Source organism: Mustela lutreola, chromosome 3 (genome assembly GCF_030435805.1).
Source record: "Mustela lutreola isolate mMusLut2 chromosome 3, mMusLut2.pri, whole genome shotgun sequence".
Classification (NCBI taxonomy): domain Eukaryota; kingdom Metazoa; phylum Chordata; class Mammalia; order Carnivora; family Mustelidae; genus Mustela; species Mustela lutreola.
This window is the reverse complement of record NC_081292.1, coordinates 79,742,501-79,758,844: the sequence shown is the minus strand read 5'-3', so window position 1 is coordinate 79,758,844 and position 16,344 is coordinate 79,742,501. Positions and strand designations below refer to the sequence as shown.

At 41.1% G+C, this 16,344-nt stretch overlaps 1 protein-coding gene across 1 annotated transcript; it reads left to right on the top strand.

Moving 5' to 3' along the window:
* Window positions 1-337: 337 nt before the first annotated feature.
* On the top strand, window positions 338-4,322 carry NPBWR1 (neuropeptides B and W receptor 1). Its single transcript, XM_059168925.1, has one exon. It carries the CDS (start codon window positions 489-491, stop codon window positions 1,485-1,487), a length of 999 nt encoding a protein of 332 aa, XP_059024908.1. The 5' UTR covers window positions 338-488; the 3' UTR covers window positions 1,488-4,322.
* The last annotated feature ends 12,022 nt before the right edge of the window (window positions 4,323-16,344 follow it).

The following is a 16,344-nucleotide window of genomic DNA, read 5'->3' as shown; positions in this document are numbered from 1 at the left end:
TGCTACTAAGGAGGAACCACCGAACCTAGGGGACTCGTGTTGGCCAGGGGCGTCTTAAAGAAGAGACGGGTTTGTATTTTTCCTATAAAGGGTAAGGACTCTTTACTCTGTAGGACGTTGTTCGATGTATTCGACTGGTTAGAATAAGATTTCAACAGGTAGCAGAGAACCATCACATGGGGGCCGACTTGGGGTGCCGCGCCACCCCTCCCGTCCCCTCCCGTCCCCTCCCGTCCCCTCCCCTCGGAACCGCACCTCTCGGTATAGTCGCACGTCGATCTTCATAACCCGTGCTTTCAATTCCGTTTTGCAGCCCGGGAGTCCGCGGCGACGGTGGGCTAAAAGAACTGCCAGGAGCGAGCCTCCCCCGGGGAAGCGGCAGAAGGACTTGGAGCGCAGGTCCACGCAGACGCGGGCTGGGGGAACTGCAGCTCCTCGCAGGGCATTGGTGAGGGAACGGGGTCGCCGGCTCCTCTGCCTTGGCCGACATGCACAACGCGTCATTTTCGGAGCTGGGGCCAGCCAACACGTCGTGCTTGGGCCCCGCGCTGGGCTGCCCCAACGCATCGAGCCCGCCGCCGCCTCCGCCGCCACTGCCTCCGCCGCTGGCGGTGGCGGTGCCCGTCGTCTACGCGGTGATCTGCGCGGTGGGGCTGGCGGGCAACTCGGCAGTGCTGTACGTGCTGCTGCGGGCGCCCCGCATGAAGACTGTCACCAACCTGTTTATCCTCAACCTGGCCATCGCGGATGAGCTCTTCACGCTCGTGCTGCCCATCAACATCGCTGACTTCCTGCTGCAGCAGTGGCCCTTTGGGGAGCTCATGTGCAAGCTCATCGTGGCCATCGACCAGTACAACACGTTCTCTAGCCTCTACTTTCTCACGGTCATGAGCGCCGACCGCTACCTGGTAGTGCTGGCCACCGCCGAGTCACGCCGGGTGGCTGGCCGCACGTATAGCGCCGCGCGCGCAGTGAGCCTGGCCGTGTGGGGACTGGTGACGCTGGTCGTGCTGCCCTTCGCGGTCTTCGCCCGGCTCGACGACGAGCAGGGCCGGCGCCAGTGCGTGCTGGTCTTCCCGCAGCCAGAGGCCTTCTGGTGGCGGGCGAGCCGCCTCTATACGCTTGTGCTCGGCTTCGCCATCCCCGTGTCCACCATCTGCGTTTTCTACAGCATCCTGCTGTACCGACTGCGCGCCATACGGCTGGACAGCCAAGCCAAGGCTCTGGATCGCGCTAAGAAGCGGGTGACTCTCTTGGTGGTGGCGATTCTGGCCGTGTGTCTTCTCTGCTGGACGCCCTACCACCTGAGCACCGTGGTGGCGCTCACTACTGACCTCCCTCAGACGCCTCTTGTCATCGCGCTCTCCTACTTCATCACCAGCTTGAGTTATGCCAACAGCTGCCTCAACCCCTTTCTCTATGCCTTCCTGGACGACAGCTTCCGCAGGAGCCTTCGCCAGCTGCTGGCCTGCCGGGCTGCCGCTTAATCCTCCTCCCCACACCCTTTTGCGCACCCTGCGCCCCAGTCCTGGCTGCTCCAGCTCCGGCTGGTGCAGAGGGAGCAGGCGCCCGCGGAGCTCGGGAGGCCTTCCTGAGCTATAGGCTCCAGTCGCCGACCCCGAAAACTTGCTAAAGATCCAGATTCTTGGCCTCCGGCTCAGACATAGGGAATCCGACGCACTAGGGCTGCGCCCTCAGTTTGAATATATCAAGCCCTCCAGATAATGCACGTTAAGTATGAAGACTGTAGAGAATGAGAACGCAAGCGGAGCGCTCCCTAATGCCAGAGGGGCACCGAGTTGACCCCCGAATTTGACAGGGAGGTCCGGAAGGGAGGAGGAGGGCGGCAGTGGTGCTGGGAGCCCTCTGCCCCTTCCCCCTTTCTCCACCCGCCCAGGGCGTTCTCAACTCAGGCTCTACGTGGAGGACTCTGCGCTATCCCTGGATACAGGGAGGCGGAGGTGGGGATGGGCGCTAGAAGAGTCCCGAGGATGCTGGGTGCGCCCCTAGGCGTCGGCTCCGCGCTAGCCCCGGACCCTTGCTACTTCGGTTTCCGGCAGCGACTGTCTGCGCTTTTGCTCAAAACCCGTGAGCAGCCTGGCCAGGACCTTTAGCACTTCTTCGCTTGCCCTAATCGCTGGGGAAAAGGTCAAGTCTCCTGAGGTCGGCGCCCACCGCTCTGAGGAGCGGGGGGTGCCGTGGAGCGTACGGGAGTGTATGTGCGTGCGTGTGTATCTAGAGGAGGCGTGGGATTGGGTAAAGGAGGTTGGAGCTTGGCTGATGAGAACTGTGATAAGTCCTCCTTCCCGTTTTAGCTCCTTTTATCTCTGCGTTTCCTTTTCCCTACTACTCTTTCTCGAAAACGCTCCCTGACTCTCAGACTTCGGGGGAAGCCGGCTCGCCCGGAGCAGCGAGGCTCCCAGGCGCGCTGTTGTGGCGCCCCCTTGCGGTCCTGGTGTCCCGCGCCGAGCGCCTGAGAATAGAACTCTGCACCTACTAAAAAAGGCAATTTACACCTCTGGGTTACCTATCTTCGCGGCTTTCCACAATTGAGTCCAGTACTGCTACGTCCCTTTGCCCCAGGCGACCTTTCATACCACTTGGACCAGTTCGTTGCAATTCTTTTGCGAACATTATTTTTTCAGGACTGAGAAGTTTATAAATACATATGTCCTAATCTCACAAGTTTCTGCGGACAACATGAGATTAAAAAGTAAAATGTGTATCCGTTCCTTCTATTCCTTTCTCCTCATATTCTTCATCCCTTTTACTTGAGCGAGAGCCAGGAAGCTGAAATGACTGACATCTTCATATTTTTCTCTATCGGGTTCCTTTCCACAGGGAGCTATCGATTACCTATGCTTTATTCCTTAGTGCTAGTCAGGTGAAGCTGGTAAATAATCTAGTTCTGTAATCACGAGGGAGACTGGGCAGCACCCTGTCTTTATCTTTATCTTCTCTTATGGAAGACAAAAATGGATTAAGATAGGACAGAGGCTTAGATTTACCCACCCATTTGCAGTTTACACCTCAGGAATGAGGGCAGAGGCTTAACCAGACTATAACCCTTGATTGCAATGTTTCAAAGGGATAGTTTTTCTCTGGGATTAATTCCAAACAAGAATGAAAATTTATAGAAATACTTGTTTCTTATAGTGCAGTGTTAGGTGTGAAAAAGAGTGTTCCTGGCAGGTGTAGCTTGCTTTGTTTGATGGGCATGACTCAATTTCTCAGTTATTTAGGTACAAAATACCTTGTAAAAGTATATGGAAGGGAAAAAATTTCTTTGCGTGGGAAAAAGTAAGCTCCCTTTCTGATTGTAGTGAATGATAATTTATTCCTTGGCCCTCAGAGTTATTAGAAACAGTAATTCATAGCTATCAGTTTAAAAAACATAAATTTAGAAACCTACTCCAGTAATCAATAATAGTAAATTGTCCAAAATACAATTTTGTTTGTTCTTGTATGTCTCCATTGCATTTTGAATGATGTACCTTTGAGCAATCCTTTGCTGGTGGGCTTCAAACCTCTTGGAATTCATTGCAGTATCTTTCAAATTTCTTGGAAATATTTTATGGATTTTCTTTATGACTCACAAAATTCTTTTATGAATCCTCAGTACTTTTTTTAAAAATTAAAATTTTAAGTTTAGAGTAACTTCTACATCTAAGGTGATGGACAAAGAGTCAAGTGGATATTTGGTCACAAACACATCCAGTTGCAGTCATGTGGATTTGAAACCTCACCTGTTTTCATCAACCCAGGAGCTGTAGTTTGACATTCTTTGGACACAGAGTGGGAGAGAGCTGAGTAATTCATCTGTCTGCTGTGTAATCCCAACCACAGATTCACCTGGGGCTGTCTCAGAATCTTGGAGAGGACTATTGGAAAAGATGGACTGACATCACTGTGTTGGCCACAGCAAGTTATGGGTAGAGGTCCTAGTGTGGTATGCGGGGGAGTAAATAGAACTCAGTTCAGTTTCACGTTGGCTTTCTAAGTCATTGGATAAACCATTGTGTCATTATTTCTAGTTTCTTGCCTTAATATTAGCATATAGAAACCCAAACTGTATGTCTCAGACTTCCTTTTTATGTCTTAGGTACTAAGTAGAATAAATACACAAAGAGCCATGTACAAATGGATTTTACTTACATCATTCTATTGAAGAGGTCTTAACTCTGTGGTGAATTCTTGCCGTCTTCGTGTAAACTGTTGTTTGATTATACCATTTCTGATGTTTAAAAATGTCTATTTGGTTTTAGCTGGCTTAGTAAACTTATGTATGTGTGTGTTTAAGCTTTTGCTTGAAAAATGCAAAAATGCTGTTAGTTCACACTGAGAGAAGCTTAGTTTAAAATAAAAAATGAAACATTCTGAAAAAATAGTTGAAGTATTCTGTGTGATAAGTGAATATTCTATTGCTTGAGAATATGGAATCCATAATTTAGTCACCTTAATGCCTTTGAGGAAAAGTTATCTAATGGGTAAGTAGTGAATAAATAGAAGTACTTGACAGGGCAAGATTAAGAATGAACCCCCCCCCCTTTATTTTAGTTGATTGTGAAAATGACGTCTAACTTCTGATTAGCACAAAAGCTCTGTGACATATGCCGGGCAAAAAAAAGCATGATAAGCTTTTGTCAAATAATCACAAACATTGTTTATTTAATATTTGAACAACTTATATAGAGTGTGAGATGGGAGAGAAATTGCTTATGTTATTAGCACACATTTTTCTATTTTCTATTTAACAGTGAGCACAGACATGGCTCTCATGTGTGTAAAGTGAAGGGGTTAACCAGAAAATCCCTCAAATTTAAAGAAAGGTTTCCTGGGTGCCTCAGTTAGTTGACTGTATGGCTTTGGCTCAGGTCATGATCCCGGAGTCCTGGAATCGAGCCCCTCATGGGGCTTCCAGGTAGGAAGAAAGCTTGCTTCTCCCTCTCCCTCTGCTTGCTGCTTCCCCTCCTTGTTCTCTCTCCCTTCCTCTGTCAAATAAATAAATAAATAAACAAACAAACAAATAAATATCTAAAGAGAGATAGAGAGAAGGAGAGAAACCTCCCTTCCCTCAGCAACATGCTTGAAAAACAACAAACAGTATCCCACCACCACGAATGGCACTTATCTATGCTTATCCAGATTAAGGAAGGAATCAGAGAATGCTTCACAAAGTGATCCTTTACTAGGATAACTTTGGGTCTGACATTTTAGTCCCATTTTATATAGAGGAAAAGTGAGATACAAGGAGCTGGGTCCATTTGGCCAGGCACAAAGACTAATCAAGATGAATCAGAGCCATCTGTTTCCTTTTCTAAGAATTGTCTCATCCTAAACAGAGATGAAATAGGTTGCCATGTGTAATTCAGAATTATTAGACCATGGAACACACTGAGGTCTTTGAAATATTTAATGACTTAAACAAGATATACCTACTATTTCATCATGTCATACAAAGGGAGGATAAGGGATAAGATTAACTAATAGATCTTCAATCCTAATTCAGAATCTTAAAGGTGCATAGTGTGCATGATGTTGTTAAAGATTATATAAGAATAAAAATTTCTGGACCAGAAATTTCTGGCTGCATTCTCCCTTCAACTGATTGTAATCTGAATGCTGTATACATATGGAGTTGTGCTCTAGGATGCACCATTTATGAAAAATAGAATGTTAATGGGACTTCTGTTTATATAGAATAGAGTTTTGCAATGGATGACACTGTCCTTCACTTTAGGACGAGGTACATTTATTTATTTATATCATATAAGGTTACATGAAGCTTTATAACAGCAATTTAAAAAATGGGGGAAGGAACTAAAGTTAAAATGACATCTTTGAGAAACTGTTAAAACGGATGAACTGTGTGCTTCCCACAATCCAGATCAGGATTTCTCTTTTGACAAATACCTACTGGCAGCAAGAGGAGTTTGCATTCCCAGCAAATGCCTCAAATGCCATCTTTGACCAGATGTCCCATTACGCCATGGCCTGGGGAGTCAGCTCAGCATCTTTTTGTGCACAAAGCATCTTTTTTTTTTTTTTTTTTTTGTCTCTAAGAAAGACAAGGTGATCAGTGGAGGTGTCCCAGTTTTTTTTAAATTCAAATATAATTAACATACAGTGTTATATTAGTTTCAGGTGTACAATATAATGATTCAACAAATCTATACATTACTCAGTTCTCATCATCCTAAATGTACTCTTTAATCCCCTTTACCTATTCCCCCATTCCCCTACCCAGTCCCCTCTGGCAACTAACAGTTCTCTGTATTTAAGAGTCTGGTTTTTTGTTTGTTTGTTTGCTTCTTTTTTCTTTGTTTCCTTTGTTTCCCAATTTCTACATATGAGTGAAATCATATGGTATTTGTCTTTCTCTGACTGACTTATTTCACTTAACATTATACCCTCATGTTTTTGCAAATGGCAAGATTCCATTCTTTCTTTTGGCTTTGAAATATTCTATCATATATATATATATATCACTTCTTCCTTATCCATTCATCTATGGATGGACACTTGGGTTGTTTTCATATCTTGGCTATTGTAAATAATGCTTCAATAAACATATGGGTACATGTATCTTTATAGTAAAACTTGAAATCAGGAAGGGTCATGCCCCCATTTTGTTTTTTCTCAGGATTGCTTTGGCTATTTGGGGTCTTTTGTGGTTCCACTTAAGTTATGATTGTTTTTTCTATAGTAAAAATGGCATTGGATTTTGATAGGGATTGCATTGGTTCTACAGATGACATTTGGGCACCACTGGCATTTTAAACAATATTAATTTTTCCAATCCATGAATATGAGATACCTTTCCATTTATTTGTACCTTTGATTTCTTTCATCAATGTCTTGTAGTTTTCGTAGTAGAGATCTTTCACTTCTTTGGTTAAACTCACTCCTAAGTATTATATTGTTTCTGATTCTGTTGTAAATGGGATCATTTTCTTTATTTCATTTTCAGATAATTCAGTGTTAGTATATAGAAATCCTACAGATTTTTGTCTGTTACCTTTCTATCCTGCTACTTTACTGCATTTGTTGATTATATCTATCTTTTTTTGTGAACTCTTTAGGGTTTTTTACATATAAAATCATGCATATACAACAAATAGAACAATTTGACTTCTTTCTTCTGAATTCTGATTCCTTTTAATTCTTTTCTTTCCTGATGTTTCTGGCAAAGACTTCCAACTCTATGTCTGATCTTAGAGGAAAAGTTTTCAAACATACACCATTCAGTATGATTTTAGCTGTGGGCTTATCATACGTGGCCTTCATTTTAAAAATATTTTATTTTATTTTATTTTTGGTGTTCCAAAATTCATTGTTTATGCACCACACCCAATGCTCCATGCAATACATGCTCTCCCTAATACCCATCACTAGGTTCACCCACCCCCTCACCCCCCTCCTCTCCAAAACCCTCAGATTGTTTCTCAGGGTCCACAGTCTCTCATGGTTCATCTCCCCTTCCAATTTCCCTTAAGTCATTTTTTTCCATCTCCCAGTGTCCTCCTTGTTATTCCTATGCTCCACAAGTAAGTGAAACTATATCTAATTGACTCTCTCTGCTTGACTTATTTCACTCAGCCATAATCTCTTCTAGCTCCATCCATGTTGATACAAAAGTTGGGTATTCATCCTTTCTGTTGGAGGCATCATACGCTATTGTATAGATGGGCCATATCTTCTTTATCCATTCGTCATCTGTTGAAGGGCATCTTGGTTCTTTCCACAGTTTGGCGACTATGGCCATTGCTGCTATGAACATTGAGGTACAGATGGCCCTTCTTTTCACTACATCTGTATCTTTGGGGTAAATGCCCAGTAGTGAAATTGCAGGGTCATAGGGTAGTTCTTTTTTTTTTTTTTTTTTAAGATTTTATTTATTTATTTGATAGAGATTACAAGTAGGCAGAGAGGCAGGCAGAGAGAGGAGGAAGCAGGCTCCCTGCTGAGCAGAGAGTCTGATGCGGGGCTCGATCCCAGGACACTGGGATCATGACCTGAGCCAAAGACAGAGACTTTAATCCACTGAGCCACCCAGGTGCCCCGGGTAAGTTCTATGTTTAATTTCTTTTTTTTTCTCTTTTTAAAAATTATTTTTATTAACATATAATGTATTATTAGCTCCAGGGGTACAGTTCTGTGAATTGTCAGGCTTACACACTTCACAGAACTCACCATAGTACATACCCTTCCCAGTGTACATAACCCAACCACCCTCTACAACACCCCCATTAACCCTCAGTCTGTTTTGTAAGATAAGTTTCTTATGCTTTGTCTCCCTCCTGATCCCATCTTGTTTCATTTTTTCCTTCCCTACCTCCAACCCCCCCACTCTGCCTCTCAAATTTCTCATATCAGGGAGATCATATGATAACTGTCTTTCTCTGATTCACTTATTTCGTTCAGCATAATATCCTCTAGTTCCATCCACATCATTGCAAATGGCAAGATTTCATTTGTTTTGAAGGTTGCATAGTATTCCGTTGTGTATATATACCATTTATTCTTTATTCATTCATCTGTTGATGGAAATCTAGGTTCTTTCCATAGTTTGGCTATTGCGGATATTGCTGCTATAAACATTCAGGTGCACATGCCCCTTCAGATCACTACATATGTATCTCTAGGGTAAATACTCAGTAGAGTGAATCCTGGGTTGTAGGGTAGCTCTATTTTCAACTTTTTGAGGAATCGCCATACCGTTTTCCAGAGTGGCTGCACCAGCTTGCATTCCCACCAACAATGTAGGAGGGTTCCCCTTTCTCTCCAACATCTGTCATTTCCTGACTTGTTAAATTTAGCCATTCTGACTGATGTGAGGTGCTACCTCATTGTGATTTTGATTTGTATTTCCCTGATGCCGAGTGATGTGGATCACTTTTTCATGTGTCTGTTGGCCATCTGGATGTCTTCTTTTCAGAAATGGCTACTCATGTCCTCTGCCCATTTCTTTTTTTTTTTTTTTTTAAGATTTTATTTATTTATTTGACAGAGAGAGATCACAAGTAGACGGAGAGAGAGGCAGGCAGAGAGAGAGAGAGAGAGGGAAGCAGGCTCCCTGCTGAGCAGAGAGCCCGATATTGGACTCTATCCCAGGACCCTGAGATCGTGACCTGAGCGGAAGGCAGCGGCTTAACCCACTGAGCCACCCAGGCGCCCCCTCTGCCCATTTCTTGATTAGATTATTCATTCTTTGGGTGTTGAGTTAGATAAGTTATTTATACATTTTGGATACAAGTCCTTTATCTGATATGTTATTTATGAATATCTTTTCCCATTCTATTAATTGTCTTTTGGTTTTATTGACTGTTTCCTTTGTTGTGCAAAAGCTTCTGATCTTGATGAAATCCCAATAGTTCATTTTTGCCCTTGCTTTCCTTGCCTTTGGTGATGTTTCTAGAGAGAAGCTGCTCTTGCTGAAGTTGAAGAGGTTTCTGCCTGTTTTCCCCTCAAGGAATTTGATGGATTCCTGTCTCACATTGAGGTCTTTCATCCATTTTGAGCCTATTTTTGTGTATGGTGGAAGGAAATGGTCTAGTTTCATTATTCTGTATATGGCTGTCCAATTTTCCCAACACCATTTGTTGAAGAGACTGTCTTTTTCCCATTGGACATTCATTCCTGCTTTATCAAAGATTAGTTGACCATAGAGTTGAGGGTGTATTTCTGGGCTCTCTATTCTGTTCTGTTGATCTATGTGTCTGTCTTTGTGCCAGTACCATACTGTCTTGCTGGTTACAGCTTTCTAATAGAGATTAAAGTCCGGGATTGTGATGCCACCAACTTTGGTTTTCTTTTAAACATTTCTCTGGCTATTTGGGGTCTTTTCTGGTTCCATATAAATTTTAGGATTATTTGTTCCATTTATTTGAAAAAAAAGTTAATGGTATTTTGATAGGGATTGCATTAAATGTGTTGACTGCTCTAGGTAGCATAGACCTTTTCACAACATTTGTTCATCCAATCCATGAGCATGGAACATTTTTCAATTTCTTTGTGTCTTCCTCAGTTTCCTTCATGAATCCTTTATGGTTTTCTGAATACAGATTCTTTGCCTTTTTGATTAGGTTTAATTCCTAGTATCTTATGGTTTTGGGTACAATTGTAAATGGAACTGACTCCTTAATTTCTCTTTCTTCTGTCTTGCTGTTGGTGTATAGAAATGTTACTGATTTCTGTGCATTGATTTTATATCTTGAGACCTTACTGAATTCCTGTATGAGTTCTAGCAGTTTTGGAGTAGAGTGTTTTGGTTTTCCACATAAAGTTTCATAACATCTACAAAGAGTGAGAGTTTGACTTCTTCTTTGCCAATTTGGATGTCTTTTATTTCTTTTTCTGTCTGATTGTTGAGGGTAGGACTTCTAGTACTATGTTGAATAGCAGCAGTGATAGTGGTCATCTCTGCCATGTTCCTGATCTTAGGGGGAAAACTCTCAATTTTTCCTCATTGAGAATGATATTTGCAGTAGGTTTTTCATAGATGGCATTGGTGATATTTGGGTATGTACCCCCTCTCCCTACACGTTGAAGAATTTTGATCAAGAAAGGATGCTGTACTTCATCTAATGCTTTTTCTGCATCTATTGGGAGTATTAAATGATTCTTGCTCTTTCCTTTATTAATGTATTATATTACATTGGTTTATTTGTGGATCTTGAACCGACCTTGCAGCCCAGGAATAAATCCCACTTGGTTGTGGCAAAAAATCTTTTTAATGTACTGTTGGATCCTACTGGCTAGTATTTTGGTGAGAATTTTTGCATCTGTGTTCATAAAGGATATCGGTCTATAATTCTCTTTGGTTGGCTCTTTGTCTGGTTTTGGGATCAAGGTAATCCTGGCCTCATAAAATGACTTTGGAAGTTTTCTCTTCCATTTCTAGTTTTGGGAACAGTATCAGGAGAATAGGTATTAATTCTTCTTTAAATGTTTGGTAGAATTCAACTGAGAAGCCATCTGGCCCTGGGCTGTTGTTTTTTGGGAGATTTTTGGTGACTGCTTCAATCTCCTTACTGGTTATGGGTCTGTTCAGGTTTTCTATTTCTTCCTGGTTCAGTTTTGGTAGTTTGTATATCTCTAGGAATGCATCTATTTCTTCCAGATTGTCAAATTTGTTGGTGTATAGTTGCTCATACTATGTTCTTATATTTTTTTATATTTCTTTGATGTTGGTTGTGCTCTGTCCTCTTTCATTCACTATTTTATTTATTTGGGTCCTTTCTCTTTTCTTTTTGATAAGTCTGGCCAAGGGTTTATCAACCTTACTAATTCTTTCAAAGAACCAGCTCCTAGTTTTGTTGATCTGTTCTACTGTTCTTTTGGTTTTTATTTCATTGATTTCTGTTCTGATCTTTATTATTTCTCTTTTCCTGCTGGGTTTAGGATTTTTTTTGTTGTTCTTTCTCCAGCTCCTGTCAGTATAGAGTTAGGTTGTCTACTTGAGACCTTTCTTGTTTCTTGAGAAAGGCTTGTATAGCTATATACTTTCCTCTCAGGACCACCTTTGCTGTGTCCCAAAGATTTTGAACAGTGGTATTTTCATTTTCATTTGTTTCTATGAATTTTTTCAATTCCTCTTTAATTTCTTGGTTGACCCATTTATTCTTCAGTAGGATGCTCTTTAGCCTCCATGTATTTGAGTTCTTTCCAACTTTCCTCTTGTGATTGAATTCTAGTTTCAGAGCATTGTGGTCTGAAAATATGCAGGGATTGATCCAAATCTTTTGATACCAGTTGATACCTTATTCGTGACCCAAGATGTGTTCTAATATGGAGAATGTTCCATGTGCACTAGAGAAGAATGTGTATTCTGTTGCTTTGGGATGGAATGTTCTGAATATATCCGCGATGTCCACCTGGTCCAGTGTGTCATTTAAGGCCTTTATTTCCTTGTTTATCTTTTGCTTGGAAGATCTGTCCATTTCAGTGAGGGGAGTGTTAAAGTCCCCTACTATTATTGTATTATTGTTGATGTGTTTCTTTGATTTTGTTATTTTGTTGGTTTACATAGTTGGCTGTTCCCATGTTAGGGGCACAGATATTTGAAATTGTTAGATCTTCTTGTTGGACAGACCCTTTGACTATGACATAGTGTCCTTCCTCATCTCTTATTATAGTCTTTGGATTAAAATCTAATTGGTCTGATATAAGGAATGCCACTCCAGCTTTCTTTTGATGTCCATTAGCATGGTACATTGTTTTCCACCCCCTCACTTTAAATCTGGAGGTGTCTTTGCATCTAAAATGAGTTTCTTGTAGATAGCATATCAATTGGTTTTTTTTTTTTTGTTTTTTTTTTTTTATTCTGATACCCTGTGTCTTTGATTGGGGCATATACCCATTTACATTCAGGGTAATTATTGAAAGATATGAATTTAGTGCCATTGTATTGCCTGTAAGGTGACTGTTGCTGTATATTGTCTCTGTTCCTTTCTGGTCTACTACTTTTAGGGTCTCTCTTTGCTTAGAGAACCCTTTCAATAATTCCTGTAGAGCTGGTTTGGTGTTTTCAAATTCTTTTAATTTTTGTTTGTCCTGGAAGCTTTTTATCTCTCCTATTTTAAATGAGAGCCTGGCTGAATAAAGTATTCTTGGCTGCATGTTTTTCTCATTTAGTGCTCTGAATATATAATGCCAGTCCTTTCTGGCTTACCAGGTCTCTGTGGATAAGTCTGCTGCCAATCTAATATTTTTACCATTGTATGTTACAGACTTCTTGTCCTGGGCTGCTTTCAGGATTTTCTCTTTGTCGCTAAGACTTCTAAATTTTACTATTCGTTGACAGAGTGTGGACCCATTTTTCTTGATTTTGAGGGGGAATCTCCGTACCTGCTGGATTTTGATGCTTGTTCCCTTTACCATATTAGGGAAATTCTCTACTATAATTTGCTCCAATATACCTTCTGCCCTCTCTCTCTTTCTTCTTCTTCTGGAATCCCAATTATTCTAATATTGTTTCATCTTATGTATCACTTATCTGTCAAATTCTGCCCTCATGGTCCAGTAGTTGTTTGTCTCTTTTTTGCTCAGCTTCTTTATTCTCTGTCATTTGGTCTTCTATATCACTAATTCTGTCTTCTGCCTCCTTTGTCCTAGCAGTGAGAACTTCCATTTTTTATTGCAGCTCATTAATAGCTTCTTTAAATTTCAGCTTAGTTAGATTTTAGTTCTTTTATTTCTCCAGAAAGGGTTTCTTTAATATCTTCCATGCTTTTTTCAAGGCCAGCTAGCACTTTGAGAATTGCCATTTTGAACTCTAGTTCTGACATATTACCAATGTCCATATTGATAAGGTCTCTAGGCATTGGTACTGCCTCTTCTTCTTCTTCTTCTTTTTTTGTTGTGGTGAGTTTTTCTACCTTGTCATTTTATCCAAATAAAAATATATGAACAAAAGAATAAAATATTAAAAGGTTGGCAACAACCCCAGAAAAATACATGCTGAACAAATCAGAAGAGATTCAAAACCAGGGGGAGAGGAAGGGGAGAAAAAGAAATTAAATGTATATATATATGATAGGTAGGTGAATAGAATAGAGTCACCCACTTGATTTTTGGTTGCTTTGGTCTCTTAGATGAAACTACCTCCCAAAATTTTAAAGAAAGGAAAACTTGTATATGTACAAAAATAAGGATGAACACAACAAAGGGATGGAATACAACTGTAAAAATGAAAAATTTTTTTAAAAATTCTATAAAAGGAATTGATAAGTTTGTTGGAAAAAGAAAAAAAAAAAGAGGAGGGAATGTGCTCAAGCTGGAGACTAGAATAAAGCCATGTGGAAAATTAGGGTATATTTTGATCAATTAGAAGAAATTGTATTCCAAATTTTTTTTTTTTGGAAAATAAACCTTTATGTATACAAAAAATAAGTTTGAATACAATGAAGGGATAAAGTATGACTATAACAAGGAAGGTTTAAAAAGATTTTTTTTAGAAAGTTATTGTTAAGATAAAGTAGTTTAAAAATGCTAAAAGAGAAGAGAGGAAAAGTTAAAAAAATAGAGCAAGGGTTTTGAAGGGGCGGAGAGTGGGAGGTTGGGGTACCAGGTGGTGGGTAATATAGAGGGCACGGATTACATGGAGCACTGGGTGTGGTGCAAAAATAATGAATACTGTTATGCTGAAAATAAATAAAAAAGAAATAAAAAAAGAAATAAAGAACAAAAAGTACAATAAAAAAATAGAGCAAGAAAAAAATAAAATTAAAAAAATTAACTTTGCAAGACTTAAGTATCACAGGGAAAAGCTATGAATTCTATGTGTTGCTTTCCCTAGCTCTGGAGTTCCAGTGTTCTCCTTGATCAGTGAGCTTGGTCTTGGCTGGATGTTATTGCTGATATTTTGGGAGAGGTTCCTGTCGCATTGTTTCTCAAATGTCTTTGCTCAAGGCAGAATTGCACCTCCCTTGCCAAGGACTGGGCTATGTAATTTGCTTGGATTCACTCTCGGGAGCTTTTGTTCCCTGAACACTTTCTGTAAAGCTTTGGAGAATGGGAATGAAAATGTCAGCTTCCCAATCTTGGGCCCAGAGGAACCAAAAGCTTAGGCCCCCACTCCTCAGTGCACCCTCAGAGATAAGCAGTCAATCATTCCCATCTCCCTGGTCTCAGGCCGTACTCTGAGCTTACCTGGCTTGTGACCGAGCATTTCTATCTCTGGTACATGGCCACATATGGGGGCTCCAAATCCAGCAGATTCCTGCTGTACTGCTTCTTCTAGAGCAGGAAGGTGAGTCTCCCTAGATCTGCCACTTTCAGGGGCTCTGCTCAAAGAGCAGTGGTCCAACTGTGCCTTGGATCACTGTTTAAGGTAACCCCGATCTGAAAGCTCACTCTTTGGCTCCGTCTCTGTAGTCAGCTTCCCCACTCTGATCCCTGGAAGCTCTGCCACACTCAGACACCCCTGACCTTTCTGTGACTGTGTGGGACCTGAAACCACACTGTCCCCATGAGGATTTCACCCCCAGTTAGCTTCTGGAGTGATGTACCTCAGTGGAGCAGACTTCTAAAAGTGTTGATTTTGTGCTCTACTACTCTGCTGCTTGCCAGGAGTCAGCTTCTCCCCCTGTGGTCTACCTTCCCTTCACTTCAGACTCATTTCTCCACATGTCCTACCTTTCAGAAAGTGGTTGATTTTCTGTTCTTAGAATTGCTGCTCTTCTTCTTTTCTATCTCCTGTTGAGTTTGTAGGTGTTTGGAATGTTTTGATATATATCTAGCTGAACTCCTGGGATCTGATGTCATTTCAGTCTGCTACTCTGCTGCCATCTTGCCTCTCTCAAACCTGTATTTTTAATTTCTTAAGGAATCACAGGACTTCATCAAGATCAAAAGTTTCTGCACAGCAAAGGAAACAGTCAACATAACAAAGAGGCAACCCATGGAATGGGAGAAGATATTTGCAAATGACGCCATAAACAAAGGGCTGATATCCAAGATCTATAAGGAACTCCTCAAACTCAACACATGCAAAACAGATAATCACATCAAAAAATGGGCAGAAGATATGAACAGACACTTCCCCAAAGACATACAAATGTCTAACAGACACATGAAAAAATGTTCATCATCATTATCCATCAAGGAGATTCAAATAAAAATCACATTGAGATACCACTTTACACCAGTTAGAATGGCTAAAGTCAAAAAGATAATAAACAAGTCTTGAAGAGGATGTGGAGAAAGGTGAACCCTCTTACATTGTTGGTGGGAATGCAAGTAGATATGGCCTTCATTATTTTTTTTAAGATTTTATTTATTCATTTGACAGACAGAGGTCACAAGTAGGCAGAAAAGCAGGCAGAGAAAGAGAGAGGAGGAAGCAGGCTCCCTGCCGAGCAGAGAGCCCAATGCAGGGTTTGATCCCAGGATCCTGAGATCATGACCTGAGCCAAAGGCAGAGTCTTAACCCACTGAGCCACCCAGGTGCCCCTGGCCTTCATTATTTTAGGTGCATTTCTTCCACACCTAGTTTGTTGGAAGTTTTTACCATGAGCAGATTTTGAATTTTGTCAGATACTTTTTATGTGTCTATTGAGATAATCATTTTTTATTCTATTAATATGATATATCACATTGATTGATTTGCTCATGCTAAGCCATCCTTACATCCCAGATATCAATCCCACTTGATCACGGTAAATAATCCTTTTAATGTGCTCCGAAATTTGGTTTGTTAGAATTTTGTTGAGAATTTTTGCAACTATATTCAGGAATGTTGGTCTGTATTTTTCTTTTCTGGTACTATCTTTTTCTGGCTTTGGTGTCATGGTAATGCTGGCCTCATAAAATGAGTTTGGAAGTTCTATATTCAAATTTTTT

Bases quoted from the DNA above. Each gene is read 5' to 3' on its own strand.
- NPBWR1 (XM_059168925.1), top strand. From the start codon at position 489: ATGCACAACGCGTCATTTTCGGAGCTGGGGCCAGCCAACACGTCGTGC.